The sequence below is a fragment of the Salarias fasciatus genome, chromosome 18 (assembly GCF_902148845.1).
Source record: "Salarias fasciatus chromosome 18, fSalaFa1.1, whole genome shotgun sequence".
In the NCBI taxonomy this organism is placed as follows: domain Eukaryota; kingdom Metazoa; phylum Chordata; class Actinopteri; order Blenniiformes; family Blenniidae; genus Salarias; species Salarias fasciatus.
Window position 1 is genome coordinate 14,652,511 of NC_043762.1, and position 26,391 is coordinate 14,678,901.

A 26,391-nucleotide genomic window follows, 5' to 3' on the forward strand; every position below is an offset into this window, starting at 1 on the left:
TCAGGGCCCACGAGGGTCGATACCGTAAAAACAGATCAGCTAAATAAGAAGGCGCAAGGCCATTAAGACATTTAAAAACTAATATGAGAACTTTAAAATCAATTACAGTAAATTACAGTAAAATAAATTACAGTAATCTAATCTACAGGAGATAAAAGCATGCATTAGCACCTCTGTGCTGGCCTGAGAGAGAAATGGGTGGACTCTGGCTATATTCTTAAGATGATAAAATCGAATCTTAGTTATGTTTTTAATGTGTGGATTAAAATTTAGCTCAGAGTCAAAAATCACACCCAGGTTCTTAACTGATTTTGCTGGTTTAAAATCTGATAATTTTGGTAAAATTTTCTCTCTCTGACCTTCGGGACCGACAACTAAAACCTCAGTCTTGTCCTGGTTGAGCTGTAGAAAATTCACTGCCATCCATGACTTGATGTCTGAAATACAGTTAAAAAGGGTTTCTATTGGCCCTGAGTCATTCTTGAAGAGCCCTCCACAAACTCATCACATGTGTGAACTGATGCCTCCTGGCAAGCAGGACAGGTAGATGAAGCCATGCACATTCAGATGATCAAACAATTTTCAATGTTCATCCTTGGGCCATCAGCTCATTAAATAACCACTGGCCTGGACATTAGTGTTTTAATTACTAAAACATGATGTAATCATATTACTCATTATTATAGACAACTGTTTCAGACCTGTGTTAATTAACTAATTCTGCAAAGCTTTTACAGTCACATGGTATTGTGAGGATTTTATGTATTTATTTATTCATTCATTTTTGTCGTGTCTCATGTTTTATTTTGTTTTGTATCCACTAAAGGCTTGCAGCACAATCGATCACAAAGTATGTGTGGTGTTAGTTTGAACTGACACGGCACTGTCTGCAGATTAGAACTGATTCAATCAGAAGAAGACCGTCCGGCGTCACGTGACCCAGGAAGCAGCATCACGTTTTAATTTCCCCGGAAGTCGCCCATGCTTCTCGGAGGCTCACCGGCTCCACACAGCAGCAACATCGCACTATGGCCTCTCTGTGAGCCGCTCACACGATACATCCCCAACCGGCAATCCGTCACCATCGACGCCTTGATCATGGACCTCCGGTCCAGAGGCTTACATCGGGGCCATCGGACTAGTCAGTAGTACTCTCGCAGTACTGTATTATTAGATTTTGAGCACTGACACTTTCGGGGATTTAAGCCGGAGTGACAGTTCGAGCGCTCACCCCGTCCGCCGGTTAGCATACTAGCTTTGCTAAGTCAACAGCCAAGAAGGGCATCACTTTTTCCGCTTCAGTAAAGGACGAAGAAACTACAACAACACTACTTTCAACCTGAGAAGCTGACCACCCGAGTCCTTGACCTGCACCACAAACACTGCTGATTCCCGGTGAGTTAAAACCATCCGACGCCGCTAACGCGGCTCTCCGAGCGGGGCATCATTTTGTCAAAGGCACTCCGGCTAACTCTGCTAATGGTCGCTGGATGAGCAGGCCCGGCCGGCTGGTTGGCTACTCGCGATGCGAAAATGTGGAAAAACCTAGTTTATTCTCAGTGTTTGACATTGCTCCGATGAGTCCTTTAAACTTTGCACGTTGTTTTCGCCTGTTAATCTGATGGGAAGTCGATATATCTGATTAGTCGCTGGCGGCTAATCTTCAAGCGGCCACCGTTATCACTGGCTTGGGGAGAGTTAGCTACACGGCTAACAGTTTCACAGCTTTTAAGCGGTTTTATCGCACTTTTATACCGCGTCTTGTTGCTGGGAGTTCAATCCACGTCTAAAGTAATTTGTAGTGACAGAATCACGTTAAACGTAGACGTATTGGTGAGATTAATGCTTGTATTTGAGCCGGTATCTCGGTCGGCCTGTAATTACACCCCGTACGAGAGGACAGGGCTGGGCTAAACCGCTAGCTTACCAACAATAGCTTACCTGAAACTAATAGATATCGGGCACTGTAACGTTAACATCAGATTCATTTTATTCTCTGCTTGTTTTGTCTTTTGTTTTTGAAAATGTCACCAAATACAGAAGTGACATTTGCCGGGAAAGCTTTATTCACAGTAAGGTTAAATGTTCAGCCGGCCACGTAGCGTAGCTGAGTAAAATGTCTGTTAGTGGGACACGTAACATTAGCCGGACTGGGAGTGGAGCCACGCTAGTTGGTCCACTCGAACCGCGTTTCCAATATTGCGACTTAGAAATAATACTGATCTGTTCCTGGAGTCATCGCAGCGTGCAATCGTGATTGATGACTTTGCCAGACAACACTCCTTGCGCGGCCATATGGTAGCATTGCTGGGCTGTTTGAAAGCAGCATGGCGCTAGCCGCTAACCAGAGTTCCTGTGCCACCAGGTGAATGGTGCGTGACACGTCTGCCACTGGAGGCATCTCTGTCCCATCGCGTTCACTGCAAATATTTACTCCGATTATGTTTTTTGTATTGTTGTTTTTTTTTTTTTTCTTGCTTTTTTTTTTTTTTTGTCCGAGCGTAATTTGCTACTGAAATAATTGAGGTGATGAAATAATGAGAGACCTTTGACTTGGATGAACGAGAGATGCAATGACGCGGGAGGGTGATTGAATGGCTAATATCAAATGAGAGCTGTTTATTTGGTCTTGCATCATGCCAGTGAGATGGATTTTAAATGCAAAAAAACAATGCCACTATTGCATCCAGGATAACTATCAGTTGTTTAAAGCTGATAAATGCTGTGGTTTGCCACAAAACTGGATGACATTGAATGGGCATTTTTTACAGTGGCTTATTAATGAAACATGTGCACACCAAAAGTGGCAACCTATTGTAAACATTTGTACCCAGTTAGTGAATTACTATGAAGCTTCTCAAAACCAAAGTAGCTAGTTGAGGAAGGTAGAGATATCTGCTCTATTTATGCATGAGACCTCATTCAAAAGCAAGGCGATTTGCAAGTGAACAAGGATTCGGGAGGTGGTGTTGTTATCATAGGCGAAACCACAAACCACACCCTTGGCGCTTGGTTAGATGTTGTCACACAAGATTTGTGTTTTTGTGTAGTGTTTTTTGCTATCCAGCGAGTGTGTGATTATGTTGTTTTTACTTGATAATTGTGCTTAATGTTTTCACACATTTTGACCAATACTGATTTTTAAACTTTCTTGTTGCCCTCATCTTCAGAAAGGCTGGCAACACACCGCCACCCTGATGCAGCACCATAAAAGAACGTGAAATGAACAAACCACCACAGCCTATAACGGGACCAGCGTCTGTCCCAAACCCTGCCCCTTCCCCAGGATTGACCCAGGTAAGAACCACTGTCCAGCTATATTTTAAATCAGTCTGGTAAGGGTCACGTTGGGTAACTAATTGTTCTCTCCTTTAGGCTGCTTACGGTCCAGGGCAGCCACCCTCTCTTGTCTTTGCCACCCCACAACCACCGCAAATGAACTCTGCACAACAACCAAGACAGGTATGCTTATTTTATTCGTAACTGCTGCTTTCATTTTCTTCCACATGTGGTATCGTTGGAAACTCGGTCTTTCCTGCGCTCAGATTTGGCTTCTTCTGCTGTAATGCTTGGGCTAAGTGTGTGCTTTTGGCTTTGTGCTATCTTTCTCCTTCACTTTCAACCTTGATTTCTTCCCTCTCTTCTGCTGTCGTCCCAGTTTGCTGCAGGGCCCCGTACTTTACACCAACAGGTACTAACACCCCTCACGTTCTCTCACCTCCCTCCCCCTTTGTCTCTTTATTTTAATGCATGCTTCTAGGTTTCACAAGTTAAGTAATCTGCTTATAGACCTTAGTTGTTCTTTTTTATCACCAGAGTTGAATTGAATCATTTGGAAATGCACATTTCTATGTAGTGAATAGTACTTTTTAGTCACCATTTCTACTATCAGAGTTAACCTTCATCTTAATTCATTGTACATCCTAACCTGACTTCAATGTTATTTCACTTTCCAGACCATCTCAGTGTTAAAGATTTGATTTGTCGTCATATTGCTAAATATTCAATCTTATAAAAACAAAAAGGGGTTTTGGGTTAAAAAAATGTCGTACTCTGCTGCCTGGAGGCTGTTTAATATCACTTTGAAACATGTGAAGCTAAGCTGGGGATGTATGTTCGATCAGAGCTACAGTGTGAAGAGCAGTTCAAACGGTAGCTTCCTAAATGACCAAACATTCCAAAGTTAATTATAGAGGTTCAAAAAACCTTAGAGCATTGCTCCGGACAAATGTTTGCATATCTGAGGAAAGGCTTTCTATAATTTACAACATTGTCTTGCATGTTTAATAATTAAAACCCCAAGTAGAATAACCCAGGCTCACACTGTAATCAATCACTGTGGTTTTGCATTAATGACCACATGTTTGCTAAAGTAAAAAGTGTATTTTGATTCTACTGTATTTTAACATCAGTTTCTGCCTGTAGTCTTTAAAGTGATTCTCTCAAAAGTGAGGCTCACAGAACTGGGAGTCTTGTCTCAGGCTGCATGTGCCTCCATGGTTGTTTGCGCTTCCTGTTGGTGGCTGCTTGAGACTCTGTTCTCTCATATTCTTCCTCCTCCTCCTCCTCCTCCTCCCCCTCCTCACACTTTTACAATCTCGGCCTTCCTCATTGTCTCGAGTCTTCATTCTTACCCTAATCTCACTCCCTCTCTTGCTCTCTGCTCATGTGTTGCGCGGCTGAAGGGTGGATACCGAGCGCTACAGGTAACAGCTTTTCTCTTTGCCCCCCCCCCCAAAAAAAAAACTTCTTAACTTGGACTAACCTCAGTGTTGCATTGAGGGTTGACTCTCAGTACAAATTGCTACCATTACTTCAAACTTGAACTTGTTTTCTCACTCGTGCTGCGAATGAAATGCTGCTAGCTGAGGTTAGGGGCGTGCACACGAGAAGGACACGCTCATACAAGTAGTAAAAGTGCTGCAACATTTAAAACAAGAGATAGAAGTATTATAGTGAGACATGACATGCAGACACAAAGCAACAGGTTTGCTCCTGTTACACTCTAAATGCCTCTGCTCCTCCCTTCTTTATCTGTTGGGCAGAATTACTACCAGAACAGACCCACCATGGCCACCAGTGCTCCAAGAGTGCAGACGAGCAGCGGCCCTCGCCCTGTCGGACCCACACACGTCTACCCGACCAGCTCGCAGATGATGATGATTTCCCAGCAGCAGCTGCCTTTCGCTGGCTCTCCTCAGGGCTACTTCATCCCACCTGGGCAGGTCGGTCCGAATCTCCACTGCGCCCACGTTAACACACACACACACACACACACACACACACACACACACACACACACACACACACACACATCTGTACTGCAGTTGTATTCCAAATATGTTCAATCTGGAGCTTACGTTTTCTGTTTTTTGTTTTTGATGCTTTGGTATACAACTGAATAGTTAATTGCTATTGAAAAGGCAAAGCATGTAGTCTGTAATAAATTGACCGACAGTGAAGCATTACTTCATCTAAACACTTGATTATGTCCCCAAATGTCGTAGGTTTTCTTGACGCTCTCTGCTTTTTGTTTCTGCAGTACCGGGCCCCTTACATGCCTCCTACCCAGCAGTATCCTGTGACAAGCGCTTCAGCAGGATTCTACCCCGGAACCAGCCCTGCAGAATACCCTGGTTATGGTAAGGGTTTCTGTTTTTCCAGGACGAGTACTTGCAGCAACAGCCAAGCACAACCACATATTTTGATTGGTGAAATCTTCAGCACCAGAATTCTCAATTTACCCGGCTTTCAACTCATTTATATGTCAGCGTAATTGTCCGTTTGATAGGTGTGTGTGTGTCCTGGTTTTGCTTGGCAGGTTGGTGTCGTAATGCATCTTTTGGTCGAAACTGCTGCGTGTGGTGATCTGCCAGTAGCTTTTGGTCTGGCTGGGTTCTGCTTTGGCCTGTGTTCTTTCTATCTGCAGTCTCACCTGACACTGCCTTACAGGTTTCATGAAATGCCTTTGAGACCATCATTTCTTCCTCAAAGTCTATACGCATACAAAAGCAAGGGTTGGGTTGGATTGACGGCTCTCAGGAGCGTCTTTTGTATAATATTTATTAAAAATCGAGACCAGAATGCAAAATGAAAACTCTTCATTCACTTTTATTTCACAAAGATAATCTTACCCAACCAAGTTTTTGTTTCGTGTTACTGCTGGTCATGCCCATTTACAGAAGAAAAACTTACTGGAAGATTGAATAACTTCATTTCCAACTGCCCTCATGGGCTTTAAAAGTGGCTTTCATCTACAGTTAAATGGTTCACTGAACAAAAACAAAATCTCTCTATGAAGATATGTAAATGAAAAGATTTAATAATTGGCTTCTGAAAGAAAACGCAGCCACGAGATAAGAGTACAGTAAGGGCGTCTCTCATTTCATGGGACCTTCTTAACACCCTGCTTCCTCTGGATCCTCTCATTAACTCATTCTGCATCTGTCTCTTCCTGCCCTCTCTCCTTCTTTCCTCCCTCTCCCGTCCCTCACTCCCTTCCTCTCCTTTGCTGCGTTGGTTCAGAGCCCTCTCTTGCTGCGAGGGAGAGGCGGGGTGGTGGGGGGAGAGGGGGCGGGCGAGAGAACGGCCGTCTCTCTCTCCACGGTGCTCCTCTCACCTCCCAGCGCTACCCCGGTGAGTAGTGTGTGTGTGTGAGTGAGAGCTTGTGTGGTGGTCAGCAGGCTTCAGTGGCAGAGAATTCCGTGGCACTTCCCGTCTGTGTCCATAAATGTCCTCCTTTCCCTTTTCGCTGTAACACACGTGTAGTCTGTGACTAAAAGAGAATCCACGATGTGCTGGTTCCATTATGCAAGATGAAGCTCCTGACAGGCTGCGCGCAGCCTTCCCTCTGTTGTTTCAGCTGCACTGTCTCAGGTCAAAGATCTAAATCAAGATGTACTATTTTAAATGACACAATTACCTTTGAATGTTACGAAATGCATTAGTCATCTGTATACTTTGAAATGTTGTCCCAAAGCAGTATTGGTGCTTTGGATTATATAGAGTTTTTGTTTGCTAAAGATGGATTTTTTTCATCTCAATTAAGTACAAAAGTCAGAAATTATAAAGATATGACAAGTATTTTAATGTTTCGGAGAGAAATGGCAAATGTTTTTTTTTTTTTACATTAATAATATTCACTACTCAGTCATGATCTAACCTTTGAACGTGTCTCTTGCCCAGTGGAAGAACATGGTGACTTTTGATCTCTAATAGAAATGAATTGCCCTCTATGCAGGAAGTTTAGAATTGGCTTTCTATTTATATATATATAAAAAAAAAAAAAAAAACCGCTCCAAGTAAGGCAAAGCATAGAGTCCAGTGCAGCACTCATGTTTTAGACAATCCAGTTTTTCCCAAAAGAAGAGTTGACTCAAACATCACAAGTATTTTGTCTGATCCATACCAAGTCTGGACCTGGATGCTGGGAGGGTCTTTTACTGTCTGGTTCATCACTGATTTAAAATGGATGCTTATGTATTTAATGTGCGTTTAAAGGAAAGGCTGGTAAATGTAAACATCAGAAACGTCTAATGAAATTTCAGGTGGACTCCAGGATGTGTTTCCTTATTCTTTTTCTTGTAACAGGCTTATTCAAAGTATTCCCTCAAGCGGTCATCAGAAATATTCCACTTAACATAATGGTCATAACTTGGAAATCGTGAGTGGACTTAACTTTTTTGTTTGCTTTCGTTTCATGAACGCTCTTGTTTTTCGGTTCTCGCAGCGTACTACCCAGCTCAGCCGCAGTACACCCCACCTGTCCAGCCTGCACCAGTCATGATCAACCCCGCCCAACAGCAGCAGCAAGCCCCGCCTCCCCAGCCACCACCGGCGCAGTCACAAGGCCCACCAAAGAGGGAACGCAAACCGGTAGTGTGTCCCAACAAAAGAGCCGTGCACCTCTCCTCTGAGGCCCGAAAAAAAAAAAAAAAATGAATGGAGTGAAAGTGTGCTGTCTGTTGAATGTGGAACTTTCCCTTTTACCTGAAAATAACAATACCGTTTGTCATGTTGGGTGGCAGCGGTGGGTCAGCAGTGACAGGACGGGTTCACACAGTTTGAGTTTTAATGTTGCTCACGGGCGTCGTTGAAATTAAACGCGTTTTCATTGTTTCTGCCAGATAAGAATACGAGATCCGAACCAGGGTGGGCGCGACATCACAGAGGAGATCATGTCCGGTGGACGGTCCACCACCACTCCAACTCCACCACAGGTAAGCTCATCTGCACTGATTTTCGTTTAAGTCATCAAGACTGCATTACTAAGAACAAAGGTGTGTATTTTGTGTATTTTAGAGATTCAGTTTGATGTTGTGCCATCTGTGGTAGATGTTAATTGTATGGAAAGTAGAAAGACTTAATAGTTCATTGAAATATGTGAGTAGATTGGTGTGATTTTTGTCTTGATGATAGTTAGCCATCCTAAAATTGCAGTAATTATCCTCCTTGGTAAAAAGCACCAAGAGATTATTTCTCTACTGTTCACTTTTAAGAAAAAAAAGATGATTTTTGAGCGTCTGAGTTAATCTATATGAACAAAGCGCACATTGTTAAAGAAAACAAAGCACCCGTTTGCAGGATTCTTTACCCACCAGCCCCCGAACTGTTTGTATTTCACAGAGGTGATTGTGTGTTTTTACGTCTTTGCGTTAGCATCTCCTCATCAGCGCAGCCTTTGCCAGAGTTTTTTTCAGAACAAATAAAGTAAAGCCGAAGCAACCGCAAACACAGAAGTGCACAGATGTTCTGAACAGTGTTTAGTTTCCTATAACTTGTGAGGCACTGTTTATGTATTAATGGACAAGAACAGCGCTTTTCTGTATGTATGTTCTGTTTGTAGCAATTCATAAGTGTGCGTATTTTTTAATAAGCATTTTGTTTTGAGGAAAATTTCAATGTTTGCTTCCTTTTGCAGGCTTCATTAGCAGATTTAAGTCCTCCACAGACTAACGGGGAAGTTTTGGGACCTGTCACTGCAGTGACAAGAAGTGGTGAGGATCTTTTTCAGATTTGGTTCTCCAGATAGAGCAAATTGCTTTCCAAACTTTTCCCGTGGTGTGATTATTGCTCGTTTCATTCTTGTCCAGATGAAAGCACAGAGCCTCCTCCGAGCGCTGAGACTCCACCGCCACCTGCTCCTGCAATCGTGCAGCCAGTCGTGGAGGCCAAGCAGGAAATGGATGGACAAGTAGCTCTGCCTACCGAGCTGGTTTCACAATCTGTAGTCTCGACAGCTGCTTCTGAAGTGCCACCCCCATTGATAAAGGAGGAGCAGCAGGCTCCGATCCTCCCTGCAGCAGCAGCAGCATCAGCAGCAGCCTCCACCACTACTCCTCCTCCAGAGGCACTGAGTGAAATCAGCACTAGTGTCTGTGACACTGTGGATGCTCCTGTCGGACCGTCGGCAGAGCAAGAGGCTCCTCTGAAAGTGGAGGAGCGCCAGGCGAGTCCGGCTCCAGCTCCAGTTCCTGCTGAGAAGGTACCAGAGAACGAGGAAACGGAAATACAGGAGGTGAAGAAGTTGGAGAGAGAAGAGCCAGAGGCCAGTCCGGAGTTGGAACCAGTCGCTGATGCCACAGCGGCAGCTGCCCCTGTTGATGTGGAAAAAGAAGAACCGGCAACAACCACAGCGGCTGAAGTCTCCCAGCCTCCTCCCGCCGTTCAGGAACCTGCTGCTCCACAAGCGCCCAACACTGACCTGAGCTCTGCCCCCGAACCCGAACCTGAACCCGAACCCGAACCTGTGGAGAAAGCAGAGCTTCTTTCCAACGGCCTTCCTCAGGAGACAGAGGAGCTGTCCGAGGACATGGCGTTTACAGACACTACACCCCATGACAAACCCGACGTGTCTCAATCTCAGGAAATCACACCGGTGGCTAAAACGGAAACACCAGCCGAGGTGGAGGAGGATGTGGAGCCGAAGAAAGAGGAAGAATTGGAGTTGAAGAAAAAAAGTGAAGAAGCTCCTGCCTCTGTTAGCTGCCCAGAGGAATCTACTATGCAAGGTACTGTTTTAACTCGTATGTGTTGCCTCAGCGGTACGCCGTAGCTTCTTCACGTCAAGTGCAAAAAAAAATGTTGCTTTCCTCTCTTGAAGCTGCTACGTCTGTGCCAAAGAAGAAGAAGAACATGAAAGAGTTAAACAAGAAGGAGGCCATCGGAGACCTCCTGGATGCCTTCACTGAGGTGTGTATCTGCTCAAATCACCTCTCTAAAAGGATGCACGGGGTTTCAGAACCACTTCGGCTACTTGTTAGGATATGAAGCGTTTGTAAATAACCTTTCTTCCTTTCCACGTTTGCAGGAGCAGGAAGCCAAGCCTGCCCCTGAACCCTCGTCCACTCAGGCCACCCCTCCAGCTCCAGCCGAGCCGCCCGCTGAAGTGCCAGACGAGACCTGGGAAGAAAAAGAAGACAAGCAGAACGCAGAGCCTGACGGCTCCAAAGCCTCGCCTGAGCCAGCTGAAAAGAAATACCAGTACAAACAAGGTGAGTTATGACGTTCAACAGCTAAAGTACACCATAGAGATTTTGTGTTGTGGCCTAAAAATTGCAACAGAAGATAAAAAGTTAATTAACAAAACACACAAGTACTGCCACTATGGCTGTTGTTGGCAACTTTTTGAACAGACGAAAGTAACTAGTGACTGTAGTTGGGTTCTCGGCATTCACACGAGTTTCCCTCTGAATGTTGATCAGAACAATGGAAACCGATAAACCCAGAAGACAAAAAGAGGTACGACAGGGAGTTCCTCCTTGGATTCCAGTTCATCAGCGCCAGTATGCACAAACCTGAGGGCCTGCCAGTCATCAGTGACGTCGTCCTGGACAAGGTGAGTGACCCCGACCAACAAAGAGCTTCACATGTCGACGAATTGACCAAATTTGCAGAACTGACAGTTAAATATAGCACACATTATAACAAGTGAACTCTCACAATTCCTCCTTTTTGTTCTCAGGTAAACAAAACTCCGCTGAGGCCAGTTGACCCAGCTCGACTGATGAACGCTGGTCCCGATTTTACTCCCTCGTATTTGGGAAATCTTGGGAACAGAACAGTGGGAGGACCCCGAGGCCCAGTAAGCGCTTCAGAATTTTGCCCGCTACTACTCAGCTTGCATGAATTGAGTAGGTTCATAAGTGTTACCTAATCTGACGTTCCTTAAAATCCATCCTCTTCTCTCCTCAGCCCCCCGGTGCACGTCGCTCCCAGCAAGGTCCTCTGAAAGGCCCCAGGAAAATCAGCATGTCCATCAACGAAGACGTTCAACTCAACAAGGCCGAGAAGGCCTGGAAGCCTGCTGTGAAGAAGACCACCCGAAACCGCGGCCCCGAGGAAACTGAAGAAGACGACTCGGAAAACGCAAAGACGCAGGAGCTGTTCAAGCGACTGCGCAGCATCCTCAACAAGCTGACCCCACAGAAGTTCCAGGAGCTGATGAAACAGGTGACCGAGCTGACGATAGACACAGAGGAGAGGCTGAAGGGAGCCATCGACCTCATCTTCGAGAAGGCCATCTCAGAGCCCAACTTCTCTGTGGCCTACGCCAACATGTGCCGCTGCCTTTTGGGGGTGAGTAATTTGGACAGACTTGAAATCCTCTTTTTGTTTGCTTCGATGATGACTTCTGTTTTGTGCCACGTGTCTGGGCCACTGAATGCTCATGATGGTATTGAGGAACTGAAGGAGCTCACTGCAATCTGCTGAATCCAAATTCCTAATGGAATGATTTGCTTGGTTGTGAACGTTGCTTAACGGAAGAATGTCGCCGCCGTTTCCCTCCAGTTGAAAGTCCCCACCACCGACAAGCCAGGTGTTTTCGTCAACTTCCGCAAGCTGTTACTCAACCGCTGCCAGAAAGAGTTTGAGAAGGACCAGGACGACGACGAGATCTTTGAGACGAAGCAGAAGGAGCTGGAGGCCGCCAAAGATGTAAGAATCCTCATTGTTGAAACTGATCCTTGCTCTGGCTAAACCGATCATTTTTCTTCAGACACTAATCGCTTGTCTTGTCGCCCAGGATGAGGAGCGGGAGCGGCTGAGGGTTGAGCTGGAAGAGGCCAGGGACAAGGCCCGGCGCAGATCACTGGGAAACATCAAGTTCATCGGCGAGCTCTTCAAGCTAAAGATGCTGACCGAAGCCATCATGCATGACTGTGTAGTGAAACTACTGAAGAACCACGATGAAGAGTCCCTGGAGTGTCTCTGCAGACTGCTCTCCACAATTGGAAAAGATCTGGACTTTGAGAAGGCGAAGGTGAGGACATGGATAGCAAACTCTTTTTAATATCTAATATGTCTCCAGTGATGACTTTTCTTTTGTGCCACGTGTCTGGGCCACTGATGATTAATGATGGGATTGAGGAACTGAGGAGAACTTTCTTCATATTAAACATATTAAATCGCTTCCAAATTTTGAGGTTTTATCGCTGTAACTCATAAAAACTATTGGTTTATTTCTCCTACAGCCTCGTATGGACCAGTATTTCAACCAGATGGACAAAATCATCAAAGAAAGAAAGACCTCATCCAGAATTCGCTTCATGCTGCAGGATGTGTTGGACCTCAGAAAGGTAAACATTCCAGCAGAACCTATTTTGATAACCCAGAATCTTTTTAGCTCGGATGGTTGATTAAAATGTGGATTGAACATATTCTTGACAGGATTTGTTCATTGAGTTAAAACAATCACTTAGTTGTAGAGTTGTAGTTGTAGTAGAGTTTTCTGGTCAGAACATTTCCATGACACTTCTTGTCCGATCCACAGAGTAACTGGGTACCTCGTAGAGGCGACCAGGGTCCGAAAACAATCGACCAGATCCACAAGGAGGCCGAGCTGGAGGAGCACCGGGAGCAGATCAAAGTTCAGCAGCAGCTCCTCTCGAAGAAAGAGAGCAGCGGAGGAGGCAGGATGGGAGGAGGAGGAATGGGTGGCCGGGGGCCCCACACCCCGGGGGGCGGTCGAACTAACCAGCCTCAGGACGAAGGGTGGAACACGGTGCCCATCTCCAAGAATAGACCCATCGACACCACCCGCCTTAGTAAGATCACCAAGGTGAGTTCCCAACGTTTCCTAAGTCTTCAAAGCTCATCAGCGCTTTCATGAGGAGGTTGAGTTTTAATTTTTAACCTTATTTTAATGTTTCAACCCTTGAATTTAACTTCACAATGTAATTTCTGCCACTACAGCCTGGTGCGATGGACTTCAACAATCAGCTGTTGGCTCCTGGAGGGAAAGGCATGTGGGGCAGCTGGGGGAAAGGCAGCAGCGGAGGAAGTGGAGCTAAGCCGGCGAGTGGCGAGCAGGGTGAGACACCTCTGTCTGCTGATGTCACAGAAACATCAGTCTGGCTTACGGTGAGATTGTCTCAGACTTGGTTCTGAATTACTTTTTTGTTTTGCTCAGACTCTGGGCGTCCAGCGACCAGCACTCTGAACCGCTTCTCAGCCCTGCAGCAGTCCGGGTCGTTGCTGTCGCCATCAGACTCTGATCGCAGAGTTCCTCAGAGGTAGTCACAAATACTGCAAGTTCTCACCATGAATTGTACTCATTCAAGATTTCCTTTTTAATTCAGTTTGGAGTTATTCGATCGCAAAGCTCTACAGCAGCTCCTTATATTTCCAGTTCCTTGTCTTGGGAAACACTTAGAATTTTTTTTGCTGTACATTCAACATTTGAATGACGACCATCTTTATGTGACCTGTGAAATGATAAATTGTTAGGATTTATTTGTTGTTGTTTTTTTTAACCATGATCTCACCTGAAATTCACAGATCAAGCTCCAGCCGTGAGCGTGGCGACAGAGACAGGGGCGACCGTGACAGGGATCGCTTCGACAGATTCGATCGCGGCGAGGGACGCGAAGGCGGCCAAATCACGAAGCGGAGCTTCAGCAGGGAGTCGCAGGAACGCGGCGGGAGAGGCGGAGACAGCCGGGCCTCGAACGAGCCGGTGCGCCGTGTCGCCAGCATGACGGACAGCCGGGACAGAGGCAGCAGGGACAGAGGCAGCCGAGATCGCAGCAGCAGAGACCGGGGCAGTCGAGACAGGGGAAGCAAGGACCGAGGAAGTCGGGACCGGCGTGCGAGTAAAGATCTCCCAGGTATGAAACCCCAAGTAGTAAGAGTGGATTCCCACAATGCAGTAGTAAAACAGAATTGTCCGTCTTTCTGATAATGCATCAAGTGAAAAGAATAGGCTTCATGGTGTTTTTTCTTTTTCTGCAGTCAAGCGTGAGAATGCGCCCACTCCTCCACTGTCTCTTCCTAAACCTTCCCTAACTGAAGAGGAGATGGAGAAGAAGTCGAATGCCATCATTGAAGAATACCTCCACATCAATGACTTAAAGGTACGAAGACTGCCAGGCGTGCATACACGCGTCAGCAGAAATCAGTTTTCTCTGAGGAACTACAAAACCATATCGCCTCTAGGCCGCACCACTCTTCCAGCATGTGTGTGTTGTGTGCTGACACACGGTCCATCTCTTTCTGCAGGAGGCGTTGCAGTGTGTGGCAGAACTCAACAGTGCCTCACAGCTCTATGTGTTTGTGAGAACCGGTGTGGAGTCGACACTCGAACGCAGCACCATCGCCAGAGAGCACATGGGCCAGCTGCTGCACCAACTCGTGAAGGCAGGGACGCTGCCCACACAGCAGTACTACAAAGGGTGAGCATTTAAAAAGGGGTCGATGACGATCTCTCCAGCGGTTAATCCACAGCTGCAATAATTTTAAGGTTTTTCAGTGAAGATTGAGAGAACGGTGTTGATGCTGTTTCAGGCTCTCGGAGATCCTGGAGGTCGCAGAAGACATGGCCATAGATATACCTCACATCTGGCTCTACCTGGCTGAACTCATCACGCCTATGCTCCATGAGGGAGGCATCCCTATGGGACAGCTCTTCAGGTGAGCAGCACAAGTCAAATTCAGCCTCTCGTTCCAAATTGATGAGCTCAGACCGTTTTGACCGAAATCTGTTTCAGTGTTTTGGACTGTCCTCTCATTCCCCTTCAGCGTTTTAGTTTTCACCATCAACATGATGCACTTTTTTTTTTTTTCTCTTGCTCAATCCACTCAAAGATGTAGTCACCCCCACGTTGACTATTCATTACTTGTTTTTGCCTGGGCAGGATTTCAGAACCTATTTAACAAAACCTTTGAATTAGCATTTATTCTGGGGCAGTATCCGAAATGAGTGAGAATATTTTTCTTCAAGAAGTCATGCAAAGCTTAATCTGGAAAAAGTCCTTAAAGGATGACATCGTTTGGGAGGCAGTGCGTTTCATCAAGTTGTATTTTCAGGGAGATCTCGAAGCCTCTTGTGCCTCTGGAGAAGGCCGGCGTGCTGCTGGTTCAGATCCTCAAGCTGCTTTGCAAAGGAATGGTATGTAAATGCATCTTAGAAGCTGCGCGCTCTCTGAATTGGCCACTTGATTATATTCAAGTGCTACATTTACTCAATGGGCCATTTCCCCCCACTCATCAGACCCCTAAAAAGGTTGGAGCTTTGTGGATGGACGGCGGGCTGAATTGGAATGATTTCTTGCCCAAGGATGAAGATGTAAACAAGTTTGTCACGGACCACGTAAGTATCCGTCTTCAGGAAAGCATCTGTATTTCAGTTCTACATACTGGCTTGATTGTATACTGAAAAGAAAGCTTTTTTTTTTTTTTTTTTTTTTGTATTTCAGAGCGTAGAATTCACGACAGGAGAAGAGAGCAAGTCGCAGGATGTCGGTAAGAAGCCGATCCTGAGTGCAGAGGAGCTCAGCCAGCAGCTGGACCGACACCTGCAGGACAAAGCCAGCAATGAGTGCATCATCGACTGGGTGGAGGTGAGCGGCGGCGGCAGACGCTGCCGACTATAAAAACAGCTTCCATTGTTTCCTGCTCTCACAACTCTTTCTATTCAGGCTAACTTGAAAGAAGAAGAGACCGCTTCCAACCAGTTTGTTCGAGCCTTGATGACTTCAGTTTGCCAGTCAGCCATCATTTGTAAGTATGAGGAGTCAAACCCCTTGTTTTTTTTTTAATCTCCCTCTTGTGATACAACACGCAACGCAGTGTTAAAAAAGAGGCGTTTGTTCCAGGTACCAACCCCTACAAGGTGGATGCTCAACAGATCAAGAAGAGGGCCAGCCTGCTGCAGAAATACTTGAGTGACGAGCAGAAAGAGCTGCAGGCTCTTTACGCGCTGCAGGCGCTGATGGTGCACATGGAGCAGCCTGCAAGTGAGTCTCCTTCCCAATGCTTTTTTGTTTTTTGTTGTTTCCCCTCCTCGATGTGCTTCCAGAAGACGTTTGTGTACACGATCACTGCTGACCTCTCCTCCTCCGCCCGCAGACTTGCTGCGGATGTTCTTCGACGCCCTGTACGACGAGGACGTCATCAAAGAGGAGGCCTTCTACAAGTGGGAGTCCAGCAAAGACTCTGCAGAGCAGACGGGCAAAGGAGTGGCCTTGAAGTCAGTCACCGCCTTCTTCAGCTGGCTCCGCGAGCCCGAAGACGAGTCTGACAAGGACTAAAAAACAACTAGAAAAAAAAACAATCCGAACTGTAACGGCGCCGCCTCCCCCGCCCCCTTTGGCAAGGCGGCGGGGTTCAGCAGGCGGTCGTATAAAGTCATGGACATTATTGCCAGACAGGCAGACTCAAATCAATCCTCAGTGAGGATAAATCTTTCTTTTTTTTTTTTTTTTTGTTTGTTTTTTTTTTCTTTTTTTTCTTTTTTTTTTGTTTGAGGGACAGACTCAAAAAAAAAAACAATCATTCTCTCCCCTCCTCCCTCTCTTGCCTCCATTTTGACCCACCCGCTTGTCACAGCAAGTGTCCTCAAGAAATAAACTTGAAACCTGATTCAGCGGGATCGCTTGTCAACGAGGTGTGAAGTCTCCCACGTCACTACGAAACTCTTTTGTCGCAGGAATACAAACCCAACCCAACGGGGCCGCGTTGTTGGTCGCCGAGACAGTTGTCATGCCTGAAACATCCCACGTGGTCCGCGAGAGGAAAGCGGGGAGGGCGTGTGTGTGTTGTGTGTTGCGTGGCGTGGCGGGCTTCCCGATCCCGGAGGGTCATCATGCCATGAACGTGCGCTCGACCCCGACGCGCCTCTCGTCTTTGTCCTTTTACTGGAGTGTGCAGCATGACTGAAGTGTGTTTCTAATAATGATACCGTGGATGAAATGTTCGTAGAGGAAAAAAAAAAAAGATATGTACATGAACTAATCTTAATTTGATGGGTGGAGTTTTTAAAAAGCAAAGGTCTATTTTCTCTTCCTGTTTCCTATCATGAACTGAACAGAAACGACAGGACTCATGTTGACCTTGACTACTAGGGGATGGTCTTAATGCTTCCTCCAAGCCATCCTCTTCCATCCCCAGTAGTGAACCACACTGACTCCTCATCTTTTACCTCTCCTGTACTCCAAACCTGAGCTGTTGTAGAGGACACTTAAATGACCCAATCACCAATGAAACTTGAAATCTACCGAAAATTTGACTTGATGAAATATATATATACAGTAACAAAAAAGGAAAAAAAAAAAAAAACACAGAAATGATCTGAAAGCCTTTTCTACTATAAGTGGAAACTCGTTTCAGGAGCGTTCTGTAAATATATAATTAAAAAAAAAAAAAAAACTTTTTTTGTTTTATTTTTCAGAAACGATAAATTGCTGATGTAATTGCAGTGTTTCCTTTTCCAGCAGAAACCACAGTTGTCCAGATGCAGAGAGGTGCTTTAGATAATCCATTGATTATTAGTTTTATTGGAATTTTGTAAATATTTTTTTTTTTCGCTTTATTTAAGAAATTATTGCTTCTTTTGCATCGGAAACTGGAACATGAGGTTATGGAACATTGCAAATAAAGGAGTTATTAAGTTGCTGGCAGAGTCGTTTGAATTGCTTGATCTTTATCTTTTTGCGTATCAGATCCATTACCAACCTAGTGGAGCACATTCGCTGTTAACATTTTCTCGGTGTTCCAGGTGGTGAAGCTGTTTGCCAGCGATCGACTGGTTGCTCAGGTAGTTTATTTTATGTTATTGGATATCAAAGATCAATGGATTTGTGCTTCTGTGCTTCTATTCTTCACTTGAACGGTAGGGATCCGGACACAGAACCCTGTGGAACTCCATGATTCATGCGAGCTGAAGAGTGAGGACTCCTCTGAACATGGTTGGTTATCGGATAAATATGAATGAAATCGGGTTCAGTGCTGGTTCATTCACTGGTGCAGTATGAGGGATTATAAAGTCCAATCATTGTGGATTGGGAGATTCCCAGCTCGACGTTTGGACCGCACTCTTAACTAATTTCTTCAAAAGTTATTGAAGAAAGCCATTGACCATGGCAACTCAACTCGTTGCCCCCAAAGCCTGTGATTGAAGACCAGTCGTTTATACACTAAGAATTTTAGAATTTGTGGTACGAAAGATCGATTGCTTGTAAAGAAAAGGAAATGGTGGACACAAAGAGGGGAGATGCTTGTGAAACAGAAACTTGGGGATTAAAACGTAGTGATAAGACAATGAATACATAGTGAAATTTTTAAAGTAAGGCTCTCTTCACTACACGCCAAGCATAACTTGGTTTATATGGGGAAAATGGTTAAAGGTGTCATTTTCTCTATAAAATCAAATAAACCAAAAATATATAAAAAGGTTAATACATGTAGTATGCAAATTCTTTTGTATTGAAAGTAAAATGATAAGTTACGGGGCCAAGGACTGAAAATTTAGGACTTGTATGTTGGTGCATCTTATAGCATTTCTTTCTTTTTTCTTGATTCAGTAAAACTGTCCTTATCCGTCCCTCCGTCTTGCAGCTGCGTGCGTCCTGGACTGTTTTTACCGAAAGACTGCGCACATTTTGGAATGCCACATTATGAAATAAACTATCAATTATTTAACAAAAAAAAAAAAAAAGGTAAACTACGCTCTTTGGGACCAAAGCGATATCTTCTTGGCTGCAGGGGAGGAGGAGGAGGAGGAGGAGGAGGAGGAGGAGAGGGTGGATGAGATGACACCGCCTTGCGCTGATGACGCTCGCCATCGGGAGACATTTGGACAGCCGATGTAACCCACATACCGAGCAACAAATGGTGCGTGTGCGCCGGGGATGTAGCTGAGGCTGGAGTTGTGGAGATGTTTGCGCCGTCAGCGCGGCATTGATGCTCCACTGCAGAGCCCGCAGCGCGAGGACGCACCGCGCGCGCACCACCACCACCACCACCACCACCATCATCTGTTGATCGGATTGGAGACAATTAAGCGCATTATCATGAGCCGCCGCGGTCCGACTTACAGGTAGGTAACGAGAGAGAGAGAGAGGAGGAGGAGGAAGGGGGGGGGGGGGGGGGGGGGGTCACCGGCTCACGACGGGGCCGTGGAGGTGCGCGGAAGGGCGCAGAGGCGCCTCGCGAGCTCCCCGGTGTTTGCGCGATGCAGGTATGGAGCTATTGGTATGCAGATGGGGACTTCAGAGGCTTCTGGGAGGACCTGCGCCTGCCTGGCCGCCGCAGCCGCTCATCGCTTATTCCTCCAGAATCGCAGCCTCGCGTGCGTGTATCTGGCACCCATCAATGGCGGGGGCGATGTGTTGTTCGGCATGTCTCCTCTGTTGCTTGAATGCACCATTTCCAGAGAAGAAGAAGAAGGGAGAAAACACACGCGCGCGCGCGCGCACACACACACGTACAGAGACACACATTTAGCCTCGGAGCACTGCAGCTCACTCCATTCAAGGTTTGGCTGCAGGCTTCACTCGATCCCACTTGTTGGTCCTGGAAGTCACAATCAGCGTCTCCAGAGGCGTCAGACAGACGCGCTCACTGCTGCAGGGCTTTATTCCTCTGTATGTTAATATCAAGAACTCTCTCTCTCTCTCTCTCTCTCTCTCTCTCTCCCTCCCTCTCTCTCTCTCTCAAATCTCTGAAGGGAGCATACAAGATAAACCAAACGTGTCATGGAAAAAAAGCACCTAAGGCAACAGGAATAATGTGGTTGCAATTTCAGTGCAACTGTTTTTCAAGATGAGTCCTAATCAGGTGTTTTGCCTCACGCAAAGGGAAGCAGGCATGTCAGGCTGAAGTACCAGGAGGGACGTGTGAGGATGCTCCTCTAACACCCCAATATATGATTACATGTTTTCATATAAATGTACCCGATGTCATTTATTTGTAATAAACAGACCAGCTTACACCTTCCACATGATTTATACCAAACCAGGGTTACAAAAATGTCCTCCTCTCCACCAGAGGGCCAGATTGTGTATGTAATTGAATGATGTATGAGAGCTGGAGCTTGTAGTTTCACATCATGAGGAAACTCAATGGCCTTATATTCAGCTCATGGAATCAAAAAGATGCATGTGATCATTCCCACATACAAAAAAAAAAAAAAAAAAAGTGTCACATCATAACTGTAACTGATTTGTTGTTCAAATGCGGTTTGTCAACCTCCATCCTTGCCTGACCCTTTTTGGGAAACTAATAACAAGTCTCAGGCACTCTGCATGACTGTTCTGTTTATTGATCCGCTTCCATTATTTTGACCTGGAAGTTTTGCTGCAAGCTGGATAAAAAGAAACATCAGTTTGAGAATGATCTGATGGAATAATTCATGTTTTATCATTTTATATGATGGAAGATCAGAAAGCTGGTAATTTATTAATCACAGCTTTGCGTGGTCAGTCAATCAGTCAGTCAATCAAATGGTTCAGCGATGACTGACAAAAAGTAATAAAACAACAGAGAAAAAAACAGTGACTTCAGGCAAAAACATTAAAAGAAATAAAACATGGGAAAACTCAAAAAGAAATCAAAAAACATGACAATATTAGTACAACACAGCTAAATGAAATTTGAAAGAAAGCTTTGCATTACAATTTTTACAATAAGTTAAAATTTTCAAATTGAGGTAAAACTGTGGATGAAAAACAGATCAAAATGTAACTACAAAAATAGATTACTTGAAAACATTTTGTGGCTTGTGGCTTATGAATATTAGAGCCATGCTTTAGTAATGCAGAAAACATTTACTTTAGTCCCATTTTTTTTATGGAGAGACGATAACCTGGAAGCAGAGCTGGAAAAAACCCCAGTCCAAAAAGCACAGAGGGACAGTGAGAGTCGACTGTTTGAACCTTCCGTTTTGCTGAAATGGTGTCATGTTAGAGTGCATGAAAAACCAAGTTTGATTTGACATGATGCAGATGACTGAACCGTGTTTGCAACCCCAAAACACTATCACTACCTGCGATGACATTTATTTCTCATCATAATGTGTGATGTTACGTCTGCACAAAGAAATGTCAGAATCATTTTCCACATTGTTGCCCATCAAATGCAGAAAAAAAGGCTCTTGATTTAAAAAAAAAAAAAAAAATCTAATTTTTTGTGTTTTTCTGCACGAAATGCAAATGAATGCTCAATTAAACACAGTTTCTCCCCATGATGTTGTATGTGAGAATGAATGGATGAATCTGCCCGATCGTATAGAGCTCAATAAAACCGATCAAGCAGACTTGATTAGTTAAGCCAGTTCACCAATTAAATAAGAGATGAAAAGAAGCTCCCCACAATCGAACACCAGCAAGCAAAGGTAAGAATAAAAACACCACTTTTTAAAGGAAGTGCCCTTTAATCCACAGCCGGATTTGTTGAACATCTGCATCACCCAATTGGGATTAGAGGAGAGTTTATAGAGCAAAGAGTAGTAAAGAGAACAACAAACACATGTACAACAGACAGAGAGAGAAAAAAAATGCTGCCTCATGTCTAGACGAGGTGAACCGAAAAGACGAGAGGAGAGAATCACTGTAATACAGTACAAATGTCGCTAATTTGCAGATGACCCAGTATAATCCAGCCTCCCGGCCGCGGCTGCCGATGATATTTAGGTTAAAGCCAAAGCTGATTTCCATTAGTCGCTGCTCATTGTGTCGATTAAAGAGGCGAGCCGTCCGCGGGAGCGCCCGACTCTCCGGAGGGAGGCGTTCGGGCCTCCGCGTGCTCGACGTGCGTCGTGCCTCTCTCGGCGTTCGGCCTGAGTGACGGCCTCACAGCTGCAGCTCTCCTTTGAGGAGTGCTGAATGTCACCTGCGCTGGAAGAAGCTGCCTGCACCTTCATATCGCTTCCTCCCAGAGTTCCCACCTGCCTGTTTGCCTTTGACACACATTTACTGTCATGTTTGACTTCAGTGTAAGCCTGTAACTGCTGTCAGGGGCCTCGTTTCTTTTTCTTTTTTTCTTTTTTTTTTTTCTTCCTTAGCTGCTTTGGGAGCCAATCTGCTTAGGAATAGCTGTCAAGTCCTGCACGTGCACACACATGTGATCAGGCAACATGTCACCTTGCTTTGCTAAAAGTCATCAAAAACCAAGGCCATTTCCCCCCCCCCCACGTTCGCTTTTGTTTTGCAGCCTCACTTTCAGCTGCCCCCAATTAGATACACTCTCTGTGGTGGTGTGTGTTTGCACTGGAGTTAAGCTAGGTAGCGCTATCACTTTTAATCACCGGCTTTGCGGTGTGCAGCCCTGGCCGGAGCTGCTTACTAGAGTTGGTCACGCGCCATATGTTTGGCCTGGTGGCATTGGAGGCTGCCGGGCCTCGTCTCTCCTCCCTCCAACCCGAACCATTCTAACCCGTTTCTCCGGCTTACGCTGGCTTTAGCATCTGTGCAGTAAATTTAGGGCATAGCTGTCTGCTTGTCTGTCCGGTGGTTTAAAACCAGAAATCCAAGCTGTGATGTTTAGTTGTGTTGGTCTGCCGCACCGGGATCACATCTCTGCACGTCCGCAATGAAGCTGAGGAGTAGAGAAAGGAGGGAGAGGGCAATAGAGGAGGATGAGGAGGTAGGAAAGGGTTTTTTTTCTCTTATTTTGCACAATTTACTGGAGTGTAAATTGTTGTTTTTCCACATGCTTTGTCCTCAGATCCACACGTGTATTTGACTTGAAAATGGAAAATTCTCAATTTTCCTCTTAAAATTTCCTCATGTAAAAAAAAAAAAAAAAAAAAAAAATGAAACCAAAAAGAAAGAATTACTGCTATTTTTGTTATATTTGCGCCTTGTTATTCCACTTGTTTACACTGCCTGTAGATCAACGCCAGCTGGGATTGACTCTTGCCCCAGTGACCCCACTGAGTATTAACACATCAATATGAAGAATGAAAAGAGACATGCATGCACCATTAAACATCTCATTTGCTCTGAAGCATAGATAACACTCAAATACACAACCTTTTCAAAAAAATTTTTTTTTTTTAAATATCGGACAAAATGCAAATTTGCATGCAAATTCCTTGACTGTCACTTCAGTTGTTTGACGCTGTTTTTGAGATGATCTGATGTTTACTGGCCCATTTACGTGAAACTAAGTCACTTTTGTCTTGTATTCTACTTATTCAAATAAAAATCTCTCTTGCAGGTGAAGTTTGAGGAGATTGAAATGATTCCAAAGTCAGGAAAGTCTCCAGCAGACTCTCGGAAAAGCGTCGGTATCCATGAGTTTGCTGCACTCGCACGGTCCTCCTTGAATGGTGAGGGGCATTTTTTTCTTTTTTGTTCAGTAAATTATTTTCAAACAAGATAAACAGGCTTTGTGGCTTGCCATACGGAGCTCAGACACCCCCCCCCCCCCCCCCTCTGTGTGCACAGGTTTATCTCAGGCTGTGAGGGACCATGTGACGAAGCCCACCTCGCTGGCTCAGGGCCGCGTCGCACACCTGATCGAGTGGAAGGGATGGCCCAAACCTGCAGGCCCCTCGCCGGCCGCCCAATCCCAGTTCAGCTCCTACTGCCATCTGACTGAAGGGGAGAAGGAGGCTCGCTTCGCTGCAGGTACTCACTTCCCCTCAAACTCCGCGCACGTGCCGTGTAGCCAGCCGAGACTCGTCTGTCCGTCAGTCTGTCCATGCGGTCATGTGCGTCCTCTTAGTTGGCTCGATTTAACTCCCAACTCCTGGCTGATTTCCACCTTCTGTCATTGCACCTAATCCCCTCAAACTCCTGCATGTCAGCGGTTGGCTCCGCCCACCTCGCCGTCCCTTTGGGCGGCGGCTTGTCTTGGCAGCAGATGGTGGCCTATTAGACACTCTCCCAAAACACTCGACTGCCCGCCAATGGTACGGCGGCTCCTGTTGTTCAGCTGTGACTCATCCTCGCTGCCGTCGCTGTAGTTTTGGTCGGGGGAGAGAGAACGGAGAAAGAGAGGGAGGAAAGTAGGCTGCACGGCCAGCGTGCACCACATAAAACCTCAACCTTCGGTTCTTCGACGAGCCGACCCTCACTGGAGAGTGTTTTGTTTGCGAACCGTCGATTCAGAGGTCAACAAAATGTTACGGCGCTCTGATTTCTGTGTTTTGCACACCTTAAAATATTAGATGACTTGATCGACGGAAAGCTGAATAGAAGGTCCACGATTATGATTTCATAGAAACATTAAACAAGCCCTTCTGATCTGGTTTAGCTGTTTATAACAAGAGATTTGAATTATTAAACTGAAATGTTGCCTTTTGATGCCGTAGTGTGAGCTGATTCACATCAACGAGGGCATTGTCCTCTCACCATTTTGTTGTGTTGCACTGGCTCGCTTCCCACGAGCACCGAAGGGCACTTTCATGACGGCCGTAGGTTCTCACACGTTTTGTATCGAGGGTGTGAGGAAGAGCAGTAAGCCTGCCTGATCATTTCTGTGAACTGACCACTAGATGCCACCAATTCCGTCACAATGATCCTTAAAATGTTTGAACGTCCCTTTTTTTCTGTGACCCTGTGAACATTTCTTATATCTTTATCTTCCTAATTAAATATTTAACCATGGAGGTCATAAAGAAGAAATTACATGGTCACGTATGTAGTACTATCGCAGTAAAAACTAGCTTTGTGCTCCACCAGGAGTGGCCGAGCAGTTCGCCATCGCTGAGGCCAAGCTGCGGGCCTGGGCGTCTATAGACGACGACGAAGAGGAGGACTCCAACGATGAAGACTCCCACGTCCACAGACAGACTCACGCCTTGTCCAGCCAGAGCTCAGGTATCCCTCGGCGCCATCCATCCGTTCATTTCATCTCATCTCTTCCGTCGTCCACGCATCGCCACTGACCAGCCGCCTCATTCTCCCCGCCGTCCGTCCGTCCGTCTCCAGGCGTTCTGACTCTCTGCTCCTCCCTCAGACGCCGCCATGTGCAATCTCGCCACCGAAACGCCACTCCGGCCTGAGGTGGATGGCGGCGGGGTGGCGCCCGCCCACAGTCCGGTGGGCTCCAGCAGCAGTCTGCTCTGTGGGGGGCCTCCCCATTCACCCCAGACCGACTCACCCACTTTACCTAGCGACTGCATGAGTCCATTCGAGGAGGAGGAGGAGGAGGAGGAGGAGGAGGAGGAGGAGGAGGAGGAGGAGGAGGAGGAGGAGGAGGAGAGGCTGGACGGCCTCGAGGAGGAGTTGGCTCCATTGCAGCGCAGCGACGTCTGCGTACACAACAAGCCGGAGTGGAGGCCCCGCTGCAGGAGCAGCAGGTTCGACTCCTGCTACTCCACCTCCCACTCCGAGTCCCCCGGCGAGGAGGACGAGGAGGACGAGGAGGAGGAGGAGGAAGGCAGCGTGTTTCACGAGGTCCGCGTCTGGCACTGCAGCCCGAGGAGCTTCTTCTCCGACCGGGCGTCCTCCGGCGTGGCGTCGTTCGACGAGGAGGAGGAGCGAGAGGACACGGAGGAGAAGAAGGAGGAGAAAGAGTATTTGATGTGATGTGTCGTCCATCTTTATGTCTCTTTGGGTCTGTGTTGATTCTGGATATGAGATCATCTATTCTCCTCGCTGTAAACCCGTTCCTCCCTCCTCCTCCTCCTCTCGCTGCCTTCTCTCCCTCATCCTCCAGGCCTTTCATACGCCGACCTCGCTCCACTGTTTTGCGCCGCTGTAAAGAGTATCTATGTCGGAGAGCTCCACCAGATTGTAAAGCTGTTGTTCAAACTGAGTTTTTGTACATTTTTGTGAAGAAGTCACGTGTTGCTATTGCTATTGGTTTTTCTATGGATATTTTGTAGTGTTTCCGTTTCATTTCTGGGTCAATCTGTGTCATGTGGGTCGGGCTATGTTTGATATTGAAAGCCTCAATGTCTTGCATATATAAATATGGATTTTTTGAAAGAAGATTACCAGTTGTTGATTGCTTTTTTTTCTCCCCTGCCCACAAACAAAAACACATAATTATTCATGAAAAAAAAAAAAAAACATATCCAAAAAGCACAATTTCTCATCTGAAACTTCCAGATTTTGATTGTTTCTGAGAGGGAGCCAAGAGATAAAGGGTGTTGAATAAACAACAGTAACAAACTCACATTTTTTTTATTGTGTGAATTATTTAACATCTGAAAAGTATGTC

General features: G+C 45.9%; 2 protein-coding genes, 1 long non-coding RNA gene and 2 other non-coding genes across 11 annotated transcripts; 4 read left to right on the forward strand and 1 right to left on the reverse strand.

Moving 5' to 3' along the window:
- Positions 1-977: 977 nt before the first annotated feature.
- On the forward strand, positions 978-17,892 carry eif4g1a (eukaryotic translation initiation factor 4 gamma, 1a). Of its 5 annotated transcripts, none has more exons than XM_030115666.1 (33): positions 978-1,395; positions 3,171-3,297; positions 3,376-3,462; positions 3,659-3,691; positions 4,686-4,706; positions 5,046-5,225; positions 5,543-5,642; positions 6,526-6,636; positions 7,730-7,875; positions 8,127-8,219; positions 8,921-8,996; positions 9,093-10,010; positions 10,103-10,191; positions 10,310-10,493; positions 10,704-10,837; positions 10,964-11,083; positions 11,194-11,577; positions 11,791-11,937; positions 12,026-12,262; positions 12,474-12,578; positions 12,773-13,060; positions 13,195-13,312; positions 13,412-13,514; positions 13,780-14,108; positions 14,233-14,354; positions 14,500-14,672; positions 14,785-14,910; positions 15,307-15,388; positions 15,491-15,589; positions 15,696-15,839; positions 15,918-15,999; positions 16,095-16,235; positions 16,348-17,892. In XM_030115666.1, the coding sequence occupies exons 2-33, from the start codon at positions 3,223-3,225 to the stop codon at positions 16,527-16,529; spliced, it is 5,229 nt and encodes a 1,742-aa protein (XP_029971526.1). In that variant the 5' UTR covers positions 978-1,395; positions 3,171-3,222; the 3' UTR covers positions 16,530-17,892. The 5 variants fall into 5 exon arrangements, with proteins under 5 accessions (XP_029971526.1, XP_029971527.1, XP_029971530.1 ...); XM_030115667.1 differs by having other exon boundaries at positions 3,175-3,297; XM_030115670.1 differs by lacking the exon at positions 6,526-6,636.
- On the reverse strand, positions 3,743-23,485 carry LOC115405905 (uncharacterized). The gene is made up of 3 exons (XR_003933474.1): positions 23,410-23,485; positions 20,243-20,251; positions 3,743-3,756 (listed from the first exon to the last, which is right to left on the reverse strand). It is a non-coding gene; the product is annotated as an uncharacterized LOC115405905 (long non-coding RNA).
- Positions 11,618-11,694, forward strand: LOC115406190 (small nucleolar RNA SNORD66). The gene has a single exon (XR_003933503.1). It is a non-coding gene; the product is annotated as a small nucleolar RNA SNORD66 (small nucleolar RNA).
- LOC115406189 (small nucleolar RNA SNORD66) lies at positions 12,305-12,380 on the forward strand. The gene has a single exon (XR_003933502.1). It is a non-coding gene; the product is annotated as a small nucleolar RNA SNORD66 (small nucleolar RNA).
- Positions 19,238-26,292, forward strand: fam131aa (family with sequence similarity 131 member Aa). Of its 3 annotated transcripts, none has more exons than XM_030115672.1 (6): positions 19,238-19,315; positions 23,437-23,548; positions 23,667-23,849; positions 24,906-25,043; positions 25,183-25,358; positions 25,404-26,292. In XM_030115672.1, the coding sequence occupies exons 2-6, from the start codon at positions 23,458-23,460 to the stop codon at positions 25,752-25,754; spliced, it is 939 nt and encodes a 312-aa protein (XP_029971532.1). In that variant the 5' UTR covers positions 19,238-19,315; positions 23,437-23,457; the 3' UTR covers positions 25,755-26,292. The 3 variants fall into 3 exon arrangements, with proteins under 3 accessions (XP_029971532.1, XP_029971534.1, XP_029971531.1); XM_030115674.1 differs by having other exon boundaries at positions 25,407-26,292; XM_030115671.1 differs by having other exon boundaries at positions 25,183-26,292.
- Positions 26,293-26,391: the final 99 nt, after the last annotated feature.